At 35.2% G+C, this 26,776-nt stretch overlaps 1 protein-coding gene across 6 annotated transcripts in view; it reads left to right on the top strand.

Annotated features, from left to right (window-relative positions):
- Window positions 1–26,776, top strand: part of ANKS1B (ankyrin repeat and sterile alpha motif domain containing 1B) — a 476,662-nt gene that overhangs the window by 190,531 nt on the left and 259,355 nt on the right. For 4 of the 6 annotated variants that reach the window (XM_086610943.1, XM_086610941.1, XM_086610940.1 and 1 more), the window contains exons 12-13: window positions 2,914–3,094; window positions 13,623–13,631. In XM_086610943.1, coding sequence (XP_086467069.1) covers window positions 2,914–3,094; window positions 13,623–13,631 — 190 coding nt within the window. The remainder of the gene's footprint in view (window positions 1–2,913; window positions 3,095–13,622; window positions 13,632–26,776) is intronic. The other 2 variants (XM_086610938.1, XM_086610942.1) reach the window with 1 other exon arrangement.

The following is a 26,776-nucleotide window of genomic DNA, read 5'->3' as shown; positions in this document are numbered from 1 at the left end:
GTGAGCATTTGTAAAGTAAACTGATCTTTAAAAAAACTTCAGAACAATTTGGGGTGAGTATTTTTGTTTGCTTCTCCCCCCTCTGTCTGCTTCCCCTTCCCCAAAGACCTTGCAGATGTTTTTGTGAAACTTTTAAAAGATGTTACAGTAGCTTGTAATCACAGAATGGTTTAGGTTGGATGGGACCTCAAAGATCATCTAGTTCCAACCCCGCTGCCATGGGCAGGGACACCTTCCCCTAGATCAGGTTGCTCAAAGCCTCATGCAACCTGGCCTTGAACACTTCCAGGGATGGGGCATCTACAACTTCTCTGGGCAAACCTGTTCCAGCACCTCACCAATCTCACGGTGAAGAATTTCTTCCTTAGATCTAATCTAAAGGAAGAAATCTGATCTTCTTTCAGTTTAAAGCCATTACCCTTTGTCCTGTCACTACATGCCCTTGTAAAAAGTCCCTCTCCAGCTTCCTTGTACGCCCTCTTTAGGTACTGGAAGGCTGCTACAAGGTGTCCCCAGCATGTTCTCTTCTCCAGGCTGAACAGCCCCAACTCTCTCAGCCTGTTTTCACAGGAGAGGTGCTCCAGCCCTCGGATCATCTTCGTGGCCCTCCTCTGGACTGACTTCAACAGGTCCAAGGTCTTCTTAAGTTATGCGACAGTAATATGTAGTGAAACAGCTGATCATCCATAAGTTAGTAAAAGGCCATATGATGCATCAGATGCTGCTATTCTGACTCCAAGAAAGGAGCACACATTTGAAGCAGTGGCTGGAGACCTGACTGGACAAAGGCCAGAGCAGTTTTTGAAGCTGCTTAGGAAGACTTAGCTGGAGCATCCCAGCTGGCTTTTTAGATAGGAACTGTCTCAGTTTTGGAATAATCAGAGATCCTGCACATCATGTTAATCGAAGTGTCACCTTTTCAACTCAGAAGCTGAATTCCTGCAAAACCACAAAGACACCATTGCTTGGGAAAGGGCCAGAAATGTTTCTAGATGACCAGAGATCTTTTTCAGTTTAGAAATAATTAGGTCATTGATGAATTTGTTGTCTAGCAAAAGTGTGTGGTTCAGGTTTAATTTGTACACATGAATATTTTTGATCTGATCAGAGTTATTTTGGCTCAGGTCCCAGACAATGACTTTTAACTAGACTGTTTGATGTTGGAGTCTGTCCCTGTTCATTGAACTCTCCCATGAAATTACAAGCCCTAGGATTCAGCCTTTCACAGCAGAAGCTTTTCTTAATTATTAAAGAAGATAAAACCCCTCAATAGACTGTAGATGAGTTCCAGATGAACGCCCAAATTTACCCTTTGAAGTTTTCTGTTTTAACAGGACCTAATTAACTCACATGATGCCCAACACAACTTTAAAACAATCAACATTATGCAAACCTAAGTCTATTTAAGTTTTTGTCTGACATTCAAATAGAAAGAGTGAGTTTTTGGTGAAAACAATCTAGTTTTCTGTTTGTAACACAAACATTACAGGACTCATGACCTAAAAATTAAACAGACCACAAACAAAATTGAAAATTACTCCACTGGGATAGATTGTATTTTAACAGGTAGTTCTAAGTAAGGGGTGGTGAATAGCTTCATGGTCTAAGGAAGATCTTAGTGCTCCCAGGGCAATAATTTGGCCTTGACACTAATAAGTAGCAAATTCTTGACCTTTACAAATATTTTGACCCATTAAGCCTGACATTCTAAAACAAGAAGAGTTAAAGCACCCTTTACTCTCTTTCTCTATTTACTTTTCCCAGCTTTATTTATCTAAGGCAGCAGTTCCTGAGATGTTTTTCACTGTTGTGAAATAATTATACAGGGAGCTCTACACCTGGATGCACAGCCTCCTCTGTTTTGGAGGAGGTGTTTAATGTTTCAGGTCATTGGTCTTGAAGCAGTGAGCATCATGGGGTTAGGATATTTTGAGTATGAGGCCAGATGAGTGCTGCAACAGACTATTTAGCATGATGTTGCAAACTGTCAGTGCTCTGTGGCTTATAGTCCATGATTTCGAGCACTAAGGTGATATCTCTATTAGTAAGTAGTGCAGTGCAATGGGAACAGATCTGTGTAGTGAAAAAATTGTTTCTGATGTGATGATCACACTATGTAGATTTCATCAGTCTTAATTTGGGCTGGCTTTAGTGTGGTACTATGGTCAAAAGTCCACAAGGAATTGGAGCACATTTTGTACAGTCCTGTAATGTACCTTATGGTGTAGACCCACCCAAAAGGAATCAATTTCTCATGCTCTGAAGCTGCTCTGCAATCCAAAGCACAGCCATTAAGTGGAGTCAATGCAGAGGTTCACTTCAAAAGTAAATGTTTGATACAAACTAGCATCAAGTTTTTCACAATTCTGTGAAAACGCATGAAGAAATTTTGATTTTCATGTATGTTTTTTAAGATGACACTTTCTCCCTTTTAGACATTTCGGTCTTTGAATAATTAAGGCAGCCCTTCATAAATTGAATAAACAGCAGAGGGTTGCTTTTGAGTGATGAGTGCTTGGTATTATTTTGTAAATTTCATTATACAGGCATCAGCAGTCTAATTGTTTTGCAAGATGTACCCAGCAATGCAGCTGGTGAAGAGCGCCCTTCTTATCAAAAGATGATTGCAATTATTATATGCAAGGCTGTAAAACTCCATTTTATTTTGAATTAAATTGATTAGAATGAAGACATGCATTTTTTTTTCTAATAAAGATTAATCCAAATTTTGGAAGGAAATGATCTCTACATCACCACAGCTTGTCATATGAAATGATTTTTACTAGTATAACCTTTGACCCAAATAACAACAGTAAAAAGAGAGAAATTCTAGATAAATTTATTAAATGTCAACTAACAAAAACTATACAAAAAGTCTTTATTTTTCACTCCAAACTTCTATTTTTCTTGTAGCCCAAGCAGCGCACATCAATAGTATCTTCTTTGGAATTTCATCGAATGAATCACAGCCACAATTACTTTGAAATCAACTCATCCATTGGCTGTACAAATTTTATTTCTACTCCTGCAATCAGTCCAGCTAATTATTCCTTTGGATCTTTGGAATACGGTGTTGAAGAGAGAGAACATCCAGGTATAGAAAAAAAACCCTTACTTTCCCTATCAACAAATCTTTATAAAACTATAGGTCTGTGGGTTTAAGCTGGAATTGCTGTTGTCTTTGGTAGTGAAATACACTTATCATAAATACACAAAATTATTCCTGATTTTTTTTCTGCTGCTCAACAGTTCTTATATGTCATGACCAATATTATTAAATATACTTTTTCCTGCATGTTATATTTTGAATAAACTGAACTTTGTTTCACAGAAATGCCTAGAATTTAGAAATTGTTGTGTTTGAAATGACGATGATTCAGGTACACATCTACTTTCATCATTGTGTGGTCAGCTTACTCTAATATGAATTTTAAGTTGGAAAAATATAATTAGAAATTGTTATGCAACCATGAGTAAAGATGAGGAAGATTTCTGAGTAACCTGACATTGTTTCTGCAGTAGTAATAGGATTCATTAAAGCAAAACTTTCATATATTTGCTCTGATGATAAGAATTGAATAAAGCGATAGTGTGATAATAACCCTGAAGGTTTTATCTGTGTATAGAGGTTTAAATAATGAAAATGCTTTAAAAAGGATTAAAATACTTTCTTCTTCACATATCAAATCTTCATGAGCAAGAAAGTGTCAGTAAACTGCATTTATCTACTTCTGTCCCTTCAAATTTCATATGCGAGTTGCGTTATTTAGGCTAAACTTGCAGCAGAAGAATACAGTATTTCAGAGAGCTGATGTATTGAAACAAGTGTCTTTGACAGCTAGTTTATCTGATCTGCAGATGGAATTACTTCTTTTATAGGCATACTGTACTTTATGAAAAATGAAAAATAATACAAATGTTGAAAATCAGTACAAGCTTATCAGTTGTTAGCTTCTGTAGCATTGTCTTCAAATGACATGAATCCTGTCCATTTCAGGTTGTTAGGGTTTGAAAATTCTGAAAACTGTTGCTTTTAAATTATAAAAAAATAATTAATCTCATAGTTAGATGAAAGGAAAACTATATTGTTAAAGAACTGTTGTGAAATAAGTTCAGAGTGAGAAAATCTGTATGGTAAGATGAAGAAAGAGTTAAAAATGATCAGAAATTATTCATATTGTTTTTCTTGGATTGACTGTGTCATTATCTTTGAAGCTAAAAGAATGTGCTTATATTCATGCATATATCAAATCTTTTGAATTCTAACTGAAAATAATGGATTTCAATGGTATGTTTTATTCCTGGGTCTGAGGTCATTTGATTCTTTAGGTTTTTGGGTGGGGTTTTTTGTTGTAATTGTTTTTTCTCCTGTATTTACAGTGATCACAATTTTATTCTGGCTTGTTGAATGATACTAAATATCTCTTGATGTTTAAAAGCAAAAATGAGAAAACAGAAAGAACATTCATTTGAGTTAGATAATGAACTACAGATTTCTGCTGTTGCACAGTTCTGGTTAAATTCTTCATAATATCTGAGTTTGCTTTACTTTTATCTTCTTTGGTTAATTTTACAATGGACTGCACTCAGTAACTTTTAATCACTGCATTTCATTTGGTCTGAAATTGGAACTATAATGTCATGCTTATTAGAACTGTACATTTCTAATTTGTGAACAATTCGATTCATGGATCGAGTGGAAGCTGAATTTCCTCTTGTCTCTGCCTAGAAAGCTAGGAAAAAATAACAGAGGCAAAATGACTGGTTCTGAAGTTCAGGGCATCTTCTACAAGTTTTCAAGAGTACAGTTTACCATAAGTAAATCATTAATTTACCATCAGTAAATGAAATAATTATAGTAAAATTCCCTCTCCCCATCTCAGATGTTTTCTATCCTAGAATTACTTCAGTAATATATAGGATCACAGATTAGATACAATCTTAGTCTGCAAGTCTAGTCTTAGTCCTTTTGACTCCTTAATTGTAGATGATGCACTGTAATTCTGAAAAAGACAAGGAGTACTAATATGTAAAGGTAATATCAAAATCCAGAAAGAACAGATCAAAATTGTCTCTCTTGGAAAAGTCTCTGAGGTTTGTCTCTTACCCAGATTGTTAAAAGCTGAACTTTGAATAATAATGATCAGCAAGGAGTAGCAGAAGCAGTGTTCTGCTACAGCTTTTTTTTTTCTGCTTTAGCTAGCTGTTGTTTCACTGAAAGGTTCCTTGTTTCTTTTCCAGATCTACAGTGACAACAATTACAATTCATCATATGTCTTGGTTATAATCCTCTGAATTACCAACTTGTTCTCAAAATTCATTGGCAATCTGCACCTTAAAAGAATGTTTAGTTCAGTAATAATTGAGGATTTGTGCACATTTGAGTGTTTCCTTCTATATTATATTCTTGGGCATTTATGTGTCTCGTTTTTTAAAAAGCATCATCAGCAAAAAGCAACAAATTATTTTTTCATGCTTATTGAGGTCAAGAGTCTTCTGGCTGACCAGAAAAAAAAAATATACTGAAGGAACCCATTTTCATAGTAACTGCAGCTATGCAGTTTTCTGTTGCTTTCTTTGAAACAATAGAAATACTTTTACAGCATTTCTAAATCAGGAACTGACATCTAAATAAGGCATTAGTATTTCCCTACTCAATTTCAGTACTTTTTTATGTTTTCTTCAGGAAACTTGCAATGATTCATTATCATTCAGATTAGAGCGAGAGACGAATACAACAAAATAATTATTCGAATTCTAAAATCTTCATCCTTTTACCTCTACCTCAATAGTCTGCTACCGAAGAAGAATCAATCTCTTGTAATTTTTGGTGGATTAGAGAAAATTCCTTTCTATATTTGGAGATAGCAGTTTTACTCGTGGTGTTTGCTAATTCCCTACATCCCCTGATTTGAAACAGGGATCCTGATATTCAAGAAGTGTGTTTCTATCAAGTAGAAAACCACTGAACTCTACCACAGCACTATATTATCCGACTGACAGCATATGACAACATTTTCAGATTAATTAGCTGGAGAGCAGTCCACATATAATGGTAAGTATGTGCTTTAGCTTTGGGATCAGATGGCCTTGTAGTGTAAACAAAACCATGTGTGTTGCCTTCATGGATCGCAGAAGATCCCTTAATATTAGTTTGCCTGAAAATAAAACGTAAGGATAAAGATTCTGTTGTTTGTTTTGAACTTTAACTGGTGGAAGAACCTGTAACAAATTGATTGAAACTCTTCTTTCGCTCCAGTATACATAGGGCAGACTGTGAATGCAGCTTTGGAGTGGCCTATTTTCACAGCTTTATTTCCAGCAAGAACGTTGATTCATAGAAGTGTTCTCAAATTCAGAGTGAATGATCATGCTTTTATAACATTACGTTTCACCTCAAGTTGGAGGTCAGTGGATCCAAATAATGTCAGCTACTACCATTAAACTTTCTGTATTAAGAGTCCACTCTATTGCACAAGGAAGTAATTATTGTATGTAACTCTGTCGTGGCAAGATGATAGTCATTTTCTTGGTCATCTGAATATATGTTTAGTAGGTTTTTTGTATAACAACACAAATGAAAAATTAAAGACTGATAATCGCATGAGGGTTTCATTTGTGAGATGTTCCTCGTATAACTTTGACCATGAAGACCACTAGATGTGCAAGACCACTGACTCCAGAAGAGGGCAGTCTGGGCTTTCAGGGAGATACCTCTCTAATATAGCTCTATGCCTTGTTATATACAGCCTTGAAGTTCTTTTGAAACTGTAAATCTTAGAGATTAAAGGCAGCAAAATCGTGGCCATCTTGGTAACATCAGCTTGGCACAATCAACACTTGCAGCTGAAATTGTCATGCTGGATTATTTTATTTTTCGTTTCTACTTGATCAGTCAGAATAATGGATCTTTCTCTAATCCACATTAACTTCATTATGTCTTCTCGTACTGAGTGTAATTGGGCTGTGAAATTAAAAATACAGTTCTGCAGATATTCTTGTTCTGTTTCAGATCAGAAAATAGATCTGTACTCAGATGCATGTATGCAGCAAAAATGTCAGCAGTTGTCTGTAGATAATTTCATTGCAATCTTTATTTTCAGTCCATGAAATGTTAAAATTTTCAATAAATTCTATATACTGTTAGTTGTGAAAGAGCATACAGTTTTTCCCTCATCTTGTTGTGGTGCCTAAAGGTATTTACTGAGTCTGTCTCTACTGTAGGACCTTAATGTAACTCTTACCCTTTTTACATGTCTTATTTTCTGACTGTGAGTAACATTATTTCATTCCTCCAAGAAGGTTACGTTACTCCTTAGAACAATCCAGAATGTACAATTCAAGAATTTAGCCTTTAATGTGTAGACTATATTTTTTTCTCTTCTACAACGAAAAAGTAACATTTGAGTCACACCTTAGGTTTCTTCTAGAAGTGTTTTCAGATCTTTCTTTAAAGTAAATATCTGATCAAATTATTTTGTCTCACAAGCCTGATTTTTCTAAAGCAAAAGCAGCCGTACACTTAAAGATAAGCTTGCAGTTTTATCTTTCTCTTTTGAGAGAATCAAGATATTCAGCATATTACTGTTGCTATTAGAAAGTATTAGAAACTTGGTTCAGAGGTCTGGTCTAAAATTTCTGGCCATGTTGCATTCTTAGATACAGTCAAAATTTATTCTGCTGCAGGAATGTTCCTTTATGTGACACCAGCAAAGCTGCTGTTTGAAGTAGGTCAAATATTTGTCAACCTTCCTTTCTTTTTCAAATATCTAATTTATTAAGATCTGATATGAAAATATCAAACTGTGGTGTCTATGGAGACTCTTCAAGGCTTGTTTCTTCAATTATAAAAAGTTTTGGAATCACTAGAAGTGAAATACAAAATGAAAAGAATGCAAAGAAAATAGAAAATACCTTTTATTGCTAGAGTGTATTTTTAGGAAAGTTACAAGTGCACAGTACATTGTCTGTTAGCAATACCTTACTAATTATCAAAAGAATACATGGTTTTCCAGTGGCAGAGAAAAGGTAAAATGTTGGCATGTAAAGAAATAAGCATAATCAACGCATGCTGGTAAATAAAATGTTCCCATCCCCTGTATATGAACACCTACACCTCCTGTGAGAGAACATCTCAAAAAAGTGTTAATATGAGCCTATACTGACCTATCATTGATCGACAACTCTCTTCCAGATGAAATGCCTGAGAAGGTCAAATTCAATCCCTCATTTCTCTGTTTTTTAATTTTCTTCATCATCTTCTTGATTACAATACAAAAAAATCTGCCAAAGCATTCTTCAACCCAGATTAATTTGAGCCTTTTCATCTGTGAAGATTATCTGGTTTATAGCTAAGTTCAACTGAGTGCAATTAGTAAGATGTAGTAGAGCTATTCCAGGAACTGCTACTGGAGATCATACTTGGTACTGTCTCAATTTCTTTTTTGTTCTAATTAAGTTGTCCAGCAGATGTAGCCTGTTAAGGTCTCCTTATGTTGCCCTTCTTTTTGCTGCTTCTAATTGTAGCCTTTGCAGTTATCCAAGGCAAAGATAGAGTCTGTCCCACAGGGACAGACTGTAGCGTGGGGTTAATTAATATTATAAAACTTCTATTTCTTAAGTATTATTGTCTTCACACCTTCCAGTTTCAAAACAACATACTTCATGAAGCTCTCTGTAATTATATCTCACTGTTAACAATATGTCAACATGCACTGCTGAATATCTAAAAATCTGATAGCAGAAAGATCAAGCGAGGAAAGCTGTAGGTGAAACTAAGTCCTACAGTTCCATTCAAAAACAACTTATTTTTTGTGCAAGAAACTGATCTTCTGTATTAGTACTTACATGAAACGATAGATACAACAAGCCCCTAAATCCCATGCATTCTGAACCTAAAAATAATCTTATTGGAGAGAGTTATATTCTTCCAACTTTAACTTTGTGACAGTGTTACCTAGCTCTTCAGTAATGCTTTTGCAGTGTTTAAACCAATTATCTGGGCTAAACCCACTTAATGTGAACCTGCTCTCCAAATATACTGTCTCACCTGTCTCTAACTATGTGGACATTCTGATTGCTAAGTCAATAGTAAACTAATATGAAAATAAAACAGTTTGAAGCAGGCATATTGAAGGAATAAAACTGCAGATGAGTCTCTAAGCCCTTTTGTCAGTTAGAGCATTGGATGTGTTAATAAAACAAGAAATGACATGAACAGCTAATATCTTTTCAAATTAAATTCTGAACCATCTGACCACATGTGGATAGGCATGTGTTGAGCCATGTGCATGCCTATCTTTTATTCAAATGGCTATTCTTCAGAGGATTTGCTCTTTTCCCCCACATTATTTGCTTACTGTGAATAAAGCCAATTAACGATTGTTGACAGTACAGGAGCAAAAAAAACCCCATCCCATGTAATATGTAAAATACATTTACTAATTTTGAAAGCCTAAATTCTTAGGCCTCAATCTGGCAAGCTGGAAATAGAGCAATGCTGTGATTATGCTGGAGATGAGAATTTCTTAGAGACTGTCCTAAAACTGGGGAAGATTTCCCTCAGGATCCTTAGGAACACTATGCGTTACACTACAATCAGCTTCAGGTATTAGATATTTCTTTGACTCTTTTTTCCCCCCTAAAATAAACATAAAGTAATCTAGGCATGTTTGTGTACATGTCTATTTGCACTATTAAAATCTATTGCACTTCATTTAGTTGCACACATCCTCTTCTTTGTGAGATGACAAAACAGATACTTAACAGTGGTTCCTCATACCATAAAATGTTTTCCTGAAGGAACATCAGATATTACAGCAGTAATCCTATAAAGAATTTTTAAAAAGCTTCTTTGGAGGAACAGGTTATAAATGCAATTTTTAGAAACAATATAATTTACATTTTTAATTATTTATATCTGTTGTGCATTTTTGCAGTTACAATAATTATCCTGACATGTAAGGTCAAAAGAAAAAATATTTTCTGTTATGTTTCATTTACAATTCTTAGCCATTTCTAGAAGCACAGTAATTATAGACAATACTCGTGTTTATATAATTGTCATCTCTTTGCTTTGCATCTGTTTTGTTTTTTTGACTAAGCTGGAAGCAAAATAACTCCTTAACTCATAGTGGGACCTTTTGCAGAGATGAATTGGCTTAGGTTGTCAGCACACCTTGTGTTGTTCCCTAATCTTTCCTTTGGACTTTTTGTAGTAAGATTGACTAAGCTCTGGAGCGATGCTCATGAAAACTTCATCAGTCAGAAGAACGAGGGCTATGAGAAAAGAGCACTAGGATGTTTCAGTCTTCAGTTCTTCACAGTGTTGCTTGTAGCACAGTTTTCTTTCACTCTGTGGATGCATTTAAACTGATTGTAGCATTATTTAGAATATTCTATCTTACATTTCGTTCTATTTTTATTCTCTTATTATCATATTTAATCACTTTTCTGCTTCTTCTCCTTACTAGAATGTTTATATCTTTTAGAAAGCTTTCTGCTCACCAGCTATATTTCTGAGCCCTATGTGAGATGATTAGAACTGAAGGAAATGGCAAAAACATGCCTGCTTTTTTAAAAGAACTTTTAGTCCTCTGAGCATACTTAGTGACCTCCAGTTAAAAAAAACCCAAAAACCTCTCTGTATTACATACCAAATAGTAACAAAGAATTTTATCTGTTTTCTTTTCTTCTCAGACCATTCTGAAATAAAGGTCAATTTTTATTTCTCTTTCTTACTCTCTGTGCATGTAACTCAACTGTATCTTTTTCTGTTTGCTCTTCCTTGCTGTCCAATGGTAATGTTACTATCATTTGCTCTAATAAACGTCTCTTTTAATGTTGTTCCACACTGTGTAAGGCAATGGTCTATATGCGTGGCAAAACAAGCCTTCTGTACCTTTGGTAAATATCCAACAACTAAGGTAGAGTCAGTCTTACTCATTAGCTAATTAACTAGGTATTTTATAACCAGCTCTAGTTGAACAATGTAGAAAAGAAACATATCAGAGTACATTGCAGGTGGTAATATTCTTGTGGAAAATGGAATTTTGATGCCATTTAATGAAAGGAGAAAATTGAACCCAAATCTCCCTCATTCTGGAATATTTGCTATCATTTTCTTTTAAATGGAGAGGACACCATGAGTTCCAGAATTTTGATTCTAGCCTCAAACCCCTTTTTTTCAGCAGGAATTAGTCAATAAATTTGAGACATTTTCATGAGTGGTTTCAGAATGACTGGATAGATCTTACTATAAACCAAGATAAAATATTTACTTCTGGTTTTTCCTGTGTTGTTGAATAACTTCTACAGTAGCTAGTTTGATAGTTTGTAAATAGATAAGAATTCAAAAAGATACTGACAAGTTTGGGAAAAAAAAATTCCATGCTCTCAGGAGCACTTCTATGCTTTGCTAGAAATAAATAATTGAACAAATTCAGGATATAACAAGTAATATAAATTGAAACTGTCATGAGTATTTTGAAAATCTATAGAAATGCTACGTTATACCTAATTTTGTACTTGGTCCTACAAGTTCTGTATGTAAGCGTTCATTTCGTATTTCTAATTGTAATGTAGCTCTAATTGTAAAGTTGTATAAATTGAAAGGATTTTATTTTTCCATTTCTAATTCTTATATAGTGAGAGACTCATCATTTTCTTAGAGTTATGTACAGGATTCACAGAGAGTTTGAACTCATTCAGATGAAGAAGATAGGGGCAGATGGCCTCGTCTGGGGAAGATACAAAGCTATACTCTGAAAACATGTCAGAACTGTCGGAGACCCAAATGAATAAATTCTTGTAAGTTTAACAAAAGCAGAAGGACATAAAATAAAAAGCATTAGAAAGGGCCTGAGCCAGAGTAAAGTTTTATCTACCATGTATCATATTTGACAATGACCAAATATGAATGCCTTTGGGAAATGCATAATTACAAAAAAAAATGCATAGTGACACGTCTTCTGAATGTTGTTACAGCCTTCAACTATTTGCAGCCCAAGGTCCTTCTAAGCCCGAGGTCCTCCTGGATGTTTCCTATGTATTATGTAACCTTAGGAGACTTATGTTCTATGGATTTATCCGTTCTCCATTGAACTCATGTATAATTTTTGTACCCACAAGATATTATTGAAAGCAGTTCCACACTGTCTCTGTGACAGCATTGCACCTTTTCTTTCCTATAATTTAAAAATTCAGAAGGCTGCAAACTGGATCCATTGTTTATGAGCTTTCATTTGTGCGAGTTGTACCTAGCCGATTGTGACATCAGCTGATGCCAATTTTCTGCATTTCAGTAGCACTGTTCATAAAATTAAGATTCTTAGTTCCTGAGACATAGAATAATTTTCTTTTAGATCATGGCTTTTTTTTTTTTCAAGTTATGGATATTTCTCTTACATCAAGAGAAGCCCTCTGTTAAATTGTTTGAAAGAAAAGTCTTATTCCCACTTTTGTTGATGTTTTCTGGAGCTCATTAGTGGCTATTTACTGTTTGTACATTTACAAGAATGAAAGTATTGAAGACTTACTTGGTAGTGGCATAATTTATGTATCTTATTTCTTAATATTTATTAAGTCATGCTGAAGTACCCTGTTAAGAAATCTGGATTGATCTTGTACAGTTCACAAAGAATAATATTACTCATCTCCTAAGGATATTTTTTTCAAGAGAATATTTAAGAATTGCTGTCTCCAGACATATTTCGTAGGAATGGCAGAATTCTCTATAATCCTCCTTCCCCTGAATCCATATTGCCAACGATAAAGGCAACACACATCTCGTGTAATCAAAAAAGTAAAACTTCTACATAGTCTTACCTAGGAGTTTGTGTCATACTTGTGATGGTCAGTAATTCGTAATGCTATCTGCAGACTCTTTTTTAATGTATTGGATAGCTTGTCGCTTTGATAATAAGAGCTGTGCTTCCTGGTATCAGTCAGGCTTTAAGTGGCTGTAGAGAAGTATGTCACAGAATCATAGAATCATAGAATGGTTCGGGTTGGAAGGGACATCAAAGATCATTTAGTTCCAACCTCCCTGCCATAGGCAGGGAAACCCTCCACTACACCAGGTTGCCCAAAGCCTCATGCAACCTGGCCTTGAACACTTCCAGGGATGGGGCATCTACAACTTCTTTGGGCAACCCGTTCCAGTGCCACACCACCCTTTGAGTGAAAAATTTCTTCCTTATATCTAATCTAAATCTGCCCTCTTTTCAATTTAAATCCATAGCCCCTTATCCTATCACTACATGCCGTTGTAAAAAGTCCCTCTCCAGCTTTCCTGTAGGCCCCCTTTAAGTACTGGAAGGCTGCAATAAGATCACCCCGGAGCCTTCTCTTCTCCAAACTTGCTGAGGGTGCACTCGATCCCACTGTCCATGTCACCAATGAAGATGTTAAATAGCACTGGCCCCAGCACTGACCCCTGAGGAACACCACTCGTCACTGGCCTCCACTTGGACATTGAACCGTTGACCACAACTCTTTGAGCGCGACCATCCAGCCAATTCCTTATCCACCGAGTGGTCCATCCATCAAAACCATGTCTTTCCAGTTTAGAGACAAGGATGTCGTGTGGGACAGTATCAGATGCTTTGGATAAGTCCAGGTAGATGATGTCAGTTGCTCTTCCCCTGTCCATCAATGCTGTAACTTCATCATAGAAGGTCACCAAATTAGTCAGGCAGGATTTGCCCTTAGTGAAGCCATGTTGGCTGTCACCAATCACCTCCTTATTTTCTATGTGCCTTAGCATAGTCGTCAGGAGGATCTGCTCCGTGATCTTGCCGGGCACAGAGGTGAGACTGACTGGCCTGTAGTTCCCTGGGTTGTCTTTTTTTCCCTTTTTAAAAATGTAGGCTATGTTTCCCCTTTTCCAGTCATTGGGAACTTCACCAGATTGCCACGACTTCTGAAATATGATGGATAGTGGCTTAGCAACTTCATCTGCCAGTTCCCTCAGGACCCGTCGATGCACCTCATCAAGTCCCATGGACTTGTCCAGGTTCTTTAGATGGTCTCAAACCTGATCTTCTCCTACGGAAGAAAGTCAACAAAGGTGTAACACTCACATTGAAGCCCATCTTCCCATTTAATTTCAGCCAGAAGGAATACAATTCTTCCACTCTCAGATTGCTCCAGGGTTTGAACCAAAACACAATAAATGGCAACTTCTAGGAGATTTCCCAGTCAAACTAAAATATTAATGTAGATGCACCTGTAAGCCTTCAGTATAATTCAGCTCCTATTAACTATGAAAGAACCAGAAAAATTAAAACAGTGAGAAAAGAGAAATTTTGAATACTTCAGCTATAGAAAAAGCTCTAATTGTCCCTTTTACTGTGTCAAATATCAGAAAGCCTGACTATTAGGATACAAGTTTTGTAAAACCAAGCTTATTGGTTTGCTTTTCTTTTCTGAGATAAATTCCAAGAAAGCCAACTGTTAAAACCTTAAATATTCAATTATTTGAATCATTTGGTGTTTATTCAAGCAATTAGAATAACCCTACCTGCTTGCTAGCTCACTTGTAACACTGAAAAAGTGAGATGACACTCATAACTGCCCTCTTCCCCCTCCTCCTGTGGAAAGTATCTTGTGCCATCTTCGTAGGCAAGAGAAAGGTGACACTGAAAAAAAAGAAATTGGAAAACAAAATAAAAAATAAAAATACTGCTAAAAATACAGGTTCAGGGAACAGGGAAGACTGTTTTTCCGTGTATTACCAGACATTTTTCACAAATGTAAAAACCTACATTATTTCTCTTGAGCAACATGGAGTGCATGAACTATAGTACCTCAAGTTTTTTTGTAGCTTAGGAGGAGGTTTTGTATCATGACCACAGAATAATAAATATTAACCACTTTTTTTTAAATATTGTAAAATGGTATATACTCTGTCCATCTTTTCTTTCCGTTTCTGAGTGATATATTCCCCTTCAGAGCTTATCATACTCTAATAATTCCTATAGGAAAAAAAAACTGATGATGTAATTCCAAGTCAGTGGAACTGACAGCCCATATCTGCCTACACAGTATGTCTGTGTGTTGTCAGGGAAAGTTCTCTTTGGACAGTATATCACTTACTCAGAAATACTCAGACAATTTAGGCAAACAGCTATGTTTTGATGGTTTAACACATAGCTGGTCCTTACCTCATCTGCTATATCTTCATGGTTTTCCTCTGCAGCAAATGTTGAACTAATCTACTTCACAGTGAAATAGAGCTGGAGTACCATTCCTTACCCTCCATGTAGAAGTGCTAAGAGTGTACTCATGGCCAGTTGCTACAAGAACATTGATGCTTAAGTGATGTATTATCGTGTAGCTATACTTTGAAATGGGATGGGGAAATGGAAATATCACTAATCACAATTCAGGATAAGGTGAACAGCACTGAAGTACTAAGTGCCTTGCTTAATTTTGAAGAAAAATTTTGGAACAGACCTTTTTCAAGTTCTCATCAAGTGTCATAATCAGACTTATGATTATTTCAGGATTTCAGAAAATTCTGAACTGATGTATTCTTTCTCTCAAGAACATTCTTCCACAGTATAGCAGCAATTGAAACATCACCTATAGCAACAGTAGCCATGGGGAAATATTTTTTTGCCAGCAGTGAAAGCAAACCACTGTCACAAAATATAGTACAGACAATAATATCAAAGCATGAATATCTCATGATGGTGCTCACCTGGAATCTTGATGAAATATACACTCTTAATGCATATTTTAGTTTTTTAGTTTTTTAGATTTTTAAATGACAATCAGTTTAATAAAGTCATGTATTTTGGTCTTGGCTACTCTGCCTTTTATTACTCCATGGATGATATTGAGTTGCCTTAAATACTTACATCAGCTTAGATAACTGATCAGCACAATTACTTTAGATAAAGTATCGTATAGTTCGTATAGTTATTTAGTTTCTTTACGTTTTGGGATTTAAATAATCACAGACTATTATGTCTTGAATACTTTTTTAACTTCTCATTATAATTAGCTATTATGTTATGTTTTATTTATGAGAACTTTGTTTCTTTTTATGGGAGCTATATGCACTCTTCTTAGGACTTACAAACCAAACTTGATTATTGGATATGCACTTTCCTTCCATTCTATTCTTTTGCATCACAACCAATAAACCACTCGTGCTACTAAACATCTTGTACGATTGCATCCTATCTGTAAGCAAATTAAGCTTAAAGAATAGATTACTAAATACTGTCATTAAAATAGTATTAGGAAAAAAATACACAGAATAGTAAAAGGACATATTTCACAGCCATTAGTCATTTTAGTCCCAGATCTGATAACCCAAGGGTAACAACACTGATGATAGAGGAAAAAATAAATGTATCTTTCTGAGCAAATAATTTTTCGTCTAATGGAAATGTATTTGTTAACATTCATTACCGCTCATTTATTCTCTGGAAACTTGGGAGTTAAGCTTGAAATGAACTAAAGATATGGCAGTAGGTGCAGTGGTTCTCTTAAGTAAATGACAATGATATGATTATGCTAAATCTGATGAGAAATTTAAAAGTATCTTGTATTGTGACTTAGGAATACTATCACCTGTCAAAACTGTATGAAAAAGAGAACAAAAATGAGATAGGTCAAAAATAGGAGAGATAAGAGAAAGAGGAAGCAAATAGTCAACAGCTTGGTAGTTAGGATATTTATCTATGCTATAAAATCCTGCTTTCAAGTACCTGGGTTGGGCAGGGATTTAAACTTCTGTATTCTACATCACCAATGAATACCTCATACACCTGGTCTTGGAGGTCTGTATGTTCTGTAGTTTCATCCATACATTCTTTTCTGGAGCTGAGAAACCTTTTACAAAGAAAGTGTTACAGAAACAAACAAGTCTGTATGTTCTCTAGTTTCATCCATACATTCTTTTCTGGAGCTGAGAAACCTTTTACAAAGAAAGTGTTACAGAAACAAACAACTACACGTCATGAATCTTTATTAGATGAATTAAGATTTTCCACCAAAAGCGCCGAAAATTACCTGAAAAAGTCCTGAATTATCCATTTCTGTAAAATCAAATAAATCAATATACAAGACAAGTAAAATTAATTGTTACTTTTTTTTAATGGATCTAGCAAATTGTTCTGCATGCTACCACTCATTCATTCACAACCCGAAAAACAAAAGAGACTTTTTATAAAGGAATTTTAATTACATACTGTAGTTGTGTATTCTGTATTATTCTTTGAAGTCACTGTATAGACCAAAATATGCAAACATCTTTTGCAAAATAAAAAATTTGGTAAGATATCTATGGCTATTACTATCTTCAGAAGATATCATAAAACATTTGATACCAATAATATATGCAATTCAGTAAGAAAATATGTTTAAAAAGCTGATTACCAGTTAAAATTCACTAGGGGCCTCATCCAAAGCTTATTGATATTAGTGGAAATATTCATACTGAGTTTAGCAGATTTCAGATAGAATCAGACTCGAACACATTAAAAATTACTAGTGTGGAAGAGCTTTTTCTTTCTAAAATCACTGGAGGCAAATACATTAGTTCAAAACCAGTGGGATATCATTCTGAAGTAAATCTATAATTCTAAAGTAGAACATGTGCATGATAGGTCTGAACAGTTATTTAAAACAGATTTGAATTGGACAGGCACACTTAACTGACAAGACTTAGGATTATTCTGTGCTCTAAAAAGCATTTAAATCTGCATGCTTCCTGTTTTTCTAAGGCTAGAGATCAATTTGGGGCATTTTAGCACAGCACATCACTTATTTCTGTTTCAGATTCTAAAAATTGCTTTGAAGTATATGCCAGAAGCAAAATTATTTCTGCCTATAGATGAAATAACTCATTTTCTATGGCTTCCTCAGATGTGGAGTCAATCTCTGCTCAGGAAAATATCATTTTTAAAAATAGAATAATATGTAACTCCTAATTTTAAGTTCAGCATTTAGCATTCAGAAAATATTATGCATTAAATTGTGGCACATAGTCACAAGCTCTTCTGACGGAGGTGCATCAAAGATGATCTGTTTTAGTTGAGTACAATCTCCTGTGAGAAACAGGAGGAGGAGGAGAAGGAGTTGTCTATTGCATGTTATGTCAATGAAGAAGTTTACTCAAATCCTGCTGGATAGGTGTTTATTAGAAAAGCGTGAAGGTGTTAGAAAAATTTGTTCCGTTTCCAGTATTTTTGACCCTTTCTGAAGAGTGCAAGTTCATGAAAAATAATTTGAGCCTGTTACCACCTTGCCTGATATTCTCAGATATGTAATGTTTACCATGCCAAAAGAAAAGAGGATTGGTTTATCTCTTCAGTCCCTAGCATGAAAAGAGTTCAGGGAGAGTTGCTGTCTGGTGTTCTTGAAACAGCTGTCTTGCTAGCTGGTGTAAGGTTTTATGGCAGGTTTTCACACATCCACAGAAGATCAGGAGCAGTACACAGTCTGGCCCTGTGTAGATTCAGAGCAGTATATAAATAGAAAATGTAGAATTATGTTGTATTTGAAAGAGACATCTAGTTCAGACCATCACAGCTATAGTCATGCCTATCTGGTTTTCAGAACATTTTCTTACCAATTTTCTGCATAACTCTGACTTCTGAAATATTATGAGAGCATTGCAATGAAGCGTTATTTCATTGTCTCTGTTGCTGAGGCATTCAGGGTCAATTATATCTTCCTATGTTAGTATGGATTGTAAGGAGATTTTATATAAAGTGAAGGCAGGGCGCGTTATCACTAAGGATAGGATCTGTGAATCACGCTGGAGACAGTTCTAGAGTTGTCCAAGATACTAAAAGGGTTTCACTCGTGGCTAAAGTGGATCTTTGAAACTTATTCATTATGCCACCTTTCTATTCACAAGCTTCCCAGATTTAGTGCAAATCCCACCATCCCTTCCGGGCTTGAGGTTGGGAGGACACATTTTCTTTTAGTGACCTATTATTGGAGCGTTTGTGTGCATAAAACATTAGTGAATTTGGTTGGTGATATAAAATCTAAAGTGCAGTTGAGAATAAATGTATTAAACGTGGAAATTAATCCTACATTCTGTTCTGAGCATCCAGATTTCCAGAATAAGTAAACTGGATGTACAGCTAAATGCTTTAGAAAACCACGTATGAGAAAGTGTAATAGGATAGAAGACGCTTATCCAAAATTTGAAAGGTGTTTGCATTGTTTAATGGTATGTGGCATAATGTTTGGGAAATGAAAGTATATAGAATATTCTCTTATGGGATTATCTTCTGGTGACTTTGAACTTCTGTCTGGGCCCAGAAACGCGCAGTAAACGTGAAGGCTCTTTGAAAAGCGTGGTTAACAATAGAAATGTACCTTTCCAATGAGATGTTTACTAAAGCTGTTTGAAGCTCAAAGCCTGAATAAGCAAAACTGACGCAAAAGTTGTCCCAATTACGGCTCAAGTGTGATTCTGCGTGGTTTTTTTTTTTTTATAATTAGATAGCATATTGGAATTATAGAATTGTGATAAAGAAAGATTTGGTGAAAACTGCTGCCCTGATATTTTGCAAAGAGTTACTGAAAATAAGTTAAGTGTGAAGCATTTCCCAGATGGTAAAAATTCACTCCAAGGAATTTAAATTGGTACTCAAAATGTTGCTATGTTCATGAAGCTCCTTTTGCATCTTTAAAAAGAAAATTGCAATGTACTCTAATCACTGCCAATTGTACTGTAATTTATTACAGGGAAGATTAAATGAATGCAAAAATTGCAGGTGGAAATTTGATCTCTCCCTGCATTAAAAACTTGCAGTATAATATCCTCATCTTTCAAGTTCTGACCTATTTTTGCGATATTATCATGAAACTGAGCTTTGTTCAGGGAAATATCAGTAAAATACCATGCCCTTATGAAAAAAATGTAAGTGTTAATTTAGTTACAGAGACATCTCCTTCTGTGTAAGCAAGATTTGTTATAATCTCATGATGTAAGTATTAGTTTCAAAAAAAAAAAAAAATATTTTAATCAAAGGATTCATTTTTATGTTTGAAATAGTAGATTCAGTTTAGGATAACAATCTAATATAAGCCTTTTTTTCAAATTCCTTAACATTGCAGTAGTCTTACTGGTTTAAATTGTTTTGCTGTCTAAAGTACTCAATTGAGGGTTACCACTGGACTTTTTTTTTTCCTGAAATTTTGCATAACATTTTGTTATCTAACATTTGATATATGCTTTATGCAAACTGAGTCAATGCAAGTAATGCTTGCTTGATTAAAGAACAGAAAGATACAGATTTAATTTGTATTATCAGCATAATAATCAGAACTAATTCATATAATAAATGGCACATTACTTTTCAGATGTGACTTACATTGGAAAAACAAAATTAAGTACCTCTGTAATTAAAATATCTATAAACTCAATGCAGAGAAAGACTTTTCTAAGCAAGTACTTGTACATGCTTCTGCATAAACGTGCTCTGTTTCCTCAGGATTTCCAACACAGATCTTCAATGTTTGATGAAAAACAAACAAGAGCAAAAGGACTTCAGCTGTGTCTGATCCCAATTTTCTGCTTGATCAGACATCATTCAGAAGCTGATCTCAGTTTCACCCATATAGGTCACAATAGTTTGTCTATCTAAAATGCTAAGCAAGGGAAGTATATGGTTTAATTTCTATGGCAGAAAAATATGTGATGCTGCTCGTAGTCTGGTGAATAGTTTCCATTGTGTTCTTCAGAGGTAGCTGCCTGTTAATGTTAGATAAAATGTGTTTCATGATATTTGAATCAAAGCAGTTGTATGAATGATTGTGCTCCTAATTATTAATTTATTTCTGTGCATTTTGCAAGGAGAATTATTGCATACATTTCTGTGTACAGCTAGTACAGCATTGTGGAAGCAAGCAATATAAGTTTGTGATATTGAGAAAATTGCTGTTTAAAGAAGATTGTTCTGGTTTTGGTTTTTTTTAAAGCTGACAGTAAAATACTAGAGGAAAACCTGAAAAATGGAGAGATTAATCCAATTCATTTTATAAAGCAGTCAAATATGAGGTTCTCACAACAACCATATTTTAAAATAAATAAAAAAAATACAGAAGTATTAATTTCCATTTCTCTTAAAAGCTGAAATATGGATCCAGACTTCTTGAGCATTTATGTCAAATAAAGAGAGGAAGAAAGGCACATATCCAACAGTAGATTAATATGTCTGACTGTAACCTAACCTGTGACACACCAGTAAACTAATACTTGTTTTATCTTTAAAGAGACATTAATCATAAAATATGAAATGTAGATGACATTTATTGACAGATTTCTTATTAGTGGAAATCACACATGAAAAATGTATTTTTGGTATGTATTTTTAGCATGTCGTTAAGAATTCTGAGAATTCTCATTCTCAGAATTTTACATTTAAACTAAGATATGTAAAGAAGAGGTGTTAGCAGCTTCCATGTCTGCTTTAATGTTTGCCTCATTGCTATGATTTAGATTATTCTTCTGTTTTTGATGTTTTGACAATGACTTATTCTAAGATATAGTTGCTGTGATTTAATCCCTGTTTTCCTAAAAACTTTATCACTGATCTTCTGGTCTTTAGATGGAGCCCCTCCCTTTCTAAAACACAAGGAATGACCATGCATCTGCTATTTTTCTAATTCTATTGAATATGCTAAATACTGAGCTGTTGACTATGAACACACTTTTACTCCTCAATTGCTTGTATTGCCCTTCTAGCTTACCATACCCTGACTACATTTCTGTCTGTATCAAATGATATTAATTTGTTCACTTGAAATTCAGAGTATCTAGGAAGACTGCGCTCTTTAAGATACTGCTATAAAATGATTGCTAAAATTAGAGCTGACTTTATTGTAAATACTACTTTTAAAATACTATGGGAGAAATAATATTAATGCTACAATTAATATTCTTTATTCCATTACGAATGCATCTTTAAATAGTGCAAGTATAGATTACTGGATTTTTTTTTGTGAGACATCACCAGAACCACATTCACAAAATGAAAGGTGATACCGGAAATGTGCTATGACTCCTTGATTTGGTACACTAGTACTAGTGTTTAGCGATTTTATAAAACTTATACTTTGCTGTACAGGACACCAGCTGGCTAATTCAGCTCAAGAAGAACTCATCGATTATGTTTTACTAACGTAAAACATAAAAATTCTGGTGAAATTACTAAGAGAATGGCTTTTACAAATCTTGCATATGTATCACAGAAATTAATCCAAAATATATTAATGGTTTGCTTATAATGATGATGTCACAAAATATCTATAAGTATTTTTGTCTGAACAGTGAGTTTAAAATTCAGCTTCCTTAATGATTCAATGCATTTTGGAAATAAGTTATTGATATCAGTTGTTTTCAAATTTTGTTGATGTAAAATACACATAAAAACCAGACAGTTTTTCTGATCTGATGTAAAAATGTACCACTTCATAAACTGGTTACTGATTCTGAATTAAGTGGATTCCCATTCAATGAGATTACTTTTTCCATGTTTTGTTTCATCGCAGTGGAGCTGGGTTGCCTAAGCAACCAGTAAAATGTCAGGACTGGGACATGGCTGCTGCTTTCTTCCTCTGTCTTGTAGCCTGAACACAGTCAATGCTGTGCAGAGCTCCCAATCTTGAGTGCCCACGTAAGGAAAGCGTTGCTTTACAAAGCATAAAGTGAATTAACTCCCCTGGACTAGACAAAACCTGTGCTGTTTTGTGTTGAGGGATCTCCTAGGAAACATGGAGCATTGAGTGAAGTCAGAGAACCAAGGGCACACATCTGAGGATGTGAAGTCTCATTAGCTGTGTTCTCATAGAGGAAGTTATCAGGGAGAAAACTGAAACACCGAGAAGTGGTGTGACTTGGTGGGAGACACACACACAATATGCATAACGTAGAGATGTGCAGTCACTAACTCTTGTTAGAGCTTCACTTTCTCTGCATACAAATTGAGTCTTGCCCAAAAGGTGTGTAGCTCTGTGAAGTGGTGCTCCTGAGCGGGATATTTTTCAAGGGTCCTGTTGTTGGTTTTCATGTTTCAGCTATTGTGAGACGCAGAGGCACTTAACTGCTCCTCCTCTTGGACTAAACAGAAAGTGGACAGTAGGCCCAATACTTCAATGAAATTTATTAGTCTCCTTTGTTTTGCTACAAATTGAAAATATCAATTTTTTTGCAGTAGATCTCCTACCTCTGTTTAAGCTACCACAAAATTTCATTGGTAGAGTATATTGAAACGTGTGGAAGATCAGAAATAACCATGTTATGTTCTTAACTTGTTCTTAAATGTATTAATTAGATTAAGTACTCTTCCGATTAGATGTTGTAATATGAAAAACAGAGAAATGATATATTAAAAAGATTTGGGGTTTTTGAGTTTATACAATGAGAAAAGCTGAAAATCTTACACTAACATTGCCTTTAATTACTAACATGGCTTTGAGTGCTTGATATCTCACATTCATTTTTTACTAATTTTTGTCATGCAATTTTATTTATCCATTTATTTATTAGTATTTTCCACAGGGATGTAATATTATTTACTTCATTTTTAGTAAAAATTGAGGTAATAGAAGGTATTTTAAGAAGATGCTTATGTAGGAAGAATGAAAACTTTTATTCCTATTTTTTTATTCCTTTTACCAGTGAAGAAAATAAAATATGAATTTAGCATAAACTAATGGAGTGTAACTTTCCTGTGCATGCAAATAATGAACTCTGATGCATTTAGCTCACTTGGTTGAGTACACAGTTCTGGTATGTGGAGGGAGAGATGACAGGTTCGAAGGTTCCATTTTTCCTTTCCTCGTCTTCCATCAGCTGTGAACTCCAATGGTCCGTAGTGTAACAGAGAGCATTTTGCTGTTCCCAGAAGATGAAAACACTGTAACAGGGGCTCTCTACAAGTTTTTCTTATGTAGCCAGGCTGGGTGGGAGTGTGAAGAAGCCATATCTCTGTTCAGTATGTCTCTGCTACCAAAGAAGTGTGCACAAAGACACTTTATTATCTGAAAACAGCCCTTTTGCTGAAGTACCTGATGATTTTGCTTTTTGGTTGTATAAATTGTCTCTCCTTTGAGAGGAGGGTGTGTCTTCTAAAACACTTAAAGCTAGACTGAAAATCCAGACCCATGGCTATTTTAGTATCAGAAGTCAGTCTTTTGAGAGACACCAATCCATGTAACAGTTCCATATGTGGGTGGCTTTGCTCACAGACACGTAAGTTGAAATCAACTGGCCAGCTTGAATGAATGGAGTTACCCATATACATAATTATATGTAAAACTGCTCTTTTTCTAGAAAAAATGTCAAAATACATTGCTTTTTCTTGGGGGGGAAAAAAAACATTTTCCACCATTTTTTTAAACATCACTAATTAACATAAGAAAAGTGCAACCTATTTAAGAGATAATTGCCAGGATATAGGATTGACAGCAAAATTAGTGCTCTTAGTTTTTTATCATATTATTAGCCCCTTCTTCATCCAGACTGAATAAATCTGTTTTATGCTACTGATAGGTAGTGAGAAATATTAATACACTTACTGCAGGGGAAAACACTGACTAATCACTTGCAGACCACATTGAAAAAAAAAATCTATACTCAAATGTAATCCAAACAAAATTGGATTTATGGCTTTATTTAGTTTTCAATATTTGAAAGCTTAATAAACTGCATTTAAACGGCGTACAGGTATGCATTCTATTTCTGAACTGTTTCACTATATGGTTTGCTTTTTAGAGGCTTATGTGTCGCCACAATGTGACATCAGTAAATGTAATAAATAAACAAAAGGCTTGCATTTGTTAAAACTCTACCTATTAGTAGTGTAAATGGAATAGAAAAATTTAGCTTAATGTAGGCTTCCAAGATAAAGAGTTAAATTACTATGTATCTGTTGCTGAAAAATGCCAGAGAATTCTGGCAGTTATAATTGTATATTGCTAGGAAAAAATGAGTGGCTTCTAAAAGTACTTTGACAATCTATTTTATTTATTAGCTATTCATTAAAGCCACAAATTTTATTTGTAATAAAAAGTATTAGCACTAAAATGTAAAAAAAATAAAGGAAATAGTCATGTTAAGAAATATAGTCCTTAAATTTGTTCTGAGGTAGTATCATATATTCATTGACTGGAGCAGTCTTTGCACAAGGCTTCACATGTCAAAGTTAATGGCAGTTTATCACCATTTTTTATTTTCTCAGAAGCAGAATTACCACAAAATCATTATTTTGTAGTCATTCATGCTACCTGTGAGAAATCTGACACTCTGGAAATAATGAATATTATATTGAAAAGTGGCAGATGCTAACTTCATATGGAGTTAGTCAGGGACTATTGTAACAGCTTCATGAATGTTAGGTATATCAGAGGATCCTCTGGGTAATTTGACCCAAAGAATTCTGTGAGGATGAAAGAGCCAAGGACATCTGAAATATGCTTGATCTCTCCTGCCGATTTACTGCAGCGTAAGCTCTGGCTTTTGTACTGTATGTCTTAAATATTTTGAGGAGCTGTTTTGTGACCTGTAGTTCATGTCATGTCTGTGGATAGTCTCTGAACTCTTCAGTACTGATGTTCTGCAGCCCCAGTGCCTGTTTCTACAAAGGACTAGATGCAGGGACCCCATCCTGGATTCCTTTGTGCAGCCTTTAATGATGGTATTCCTCCATCAAAGTCACACTTTACTCTTGGAACTGAAGTTAATGGATGTTAGTTAATAAAAATGACGTGTTTTGGTACAGCAAAAGCATCTTCTCTGTGAAGTTTTAGCCACTACTGGAATATGAAAAAAATGAGTCCAGGAAGCTCAGAAAACAAGGCCTGGAAATACAAAGCCATCACTCTAAGTTAGTATAAATGTCCTTTTTCCCTCCATCTGAAGACAAACAGATGGTGCTCAGTAAAGAGGGGGCTTGTAACATAGTTTTGTAATCTTTAACATTAACAGTAGTAGTATAACAATATCTAGTTCTTAAACATGTATTTATTTTTATTATTTCTTATACATCCTACAAAGGTCAATATTGTCCCCATTTTACAATATTTCTGGATTGTACAATGAACATGTGAAGCTAAAACCAGCAATTCAGGAACTCGAAGTAATTCATCTGTAGACCTGTGTGAGGACTAGTTAATCCTGAGAGCGAGCACTAAATAGACAAAATACACTAAATAGATAAAAAATATATTGCAAGTAAGACTATATCTCAGACCTGCCCTGGCTGCCCAGAGAGGTTGTGGAGTCTCCTTCTCTGGACATGTTCAAAACCCGCCTGGACGCATTCTTGTGTGATGTAATCTAGGTGGTCCTGCTCCGGCAGGGGGATTGGACTAGATGGTCCTTTGAGGTCCCTTCCAATCCCTAACATTCTGTGATTCTGTGATTCTGTGACCTGAACTTCTGTTTTTGCATGACATTGCCTGGTGATGTTAGGCTTACAGGTACATTCAGAGTTAGAATAACCACATTACACAGCTGTGCAGCATTTGGTGCTTGGTGTGCTTTCCTTGGTAGGGATGTCAGATAAGAAGTGTTAGCATAGGAATTGAGTCATTTTCTGAGAAGATGATGTGTAGGAGAGAGGAGGAGGCAAATGATATTAGATTAGGATCATAATCTGGAGTGACAAGGGAAGACATGGCACAGGGTTGATACCTTGTTTGGGAAGCTGGAGCTGGGCGGTGGGAAGATTAAGAACAATGTTTTAGATGGAAACTTCATAGATGCCTTGATAGCGTCTTGACTCTCATGTTTTCTAAG

Source organism: Tauraco erythrolophus, chromosome 4, assembly GCF_009769465.1.
Source record: "Tauraco erythrolophus isolate bTauEry1 chromosome 4, bTauEry1.pri, whole genome shotgun sequence".
Classification (NCBI taxonomy): Eukaryota; Metazoa; Chordata; class Aves; order Musophagiformes; family Musophagidae; genus Tauraco; species Tauraco erythrolophus.
This window is presented reverse-complemented; position numbering and strand designations above follow the sequence as displayed.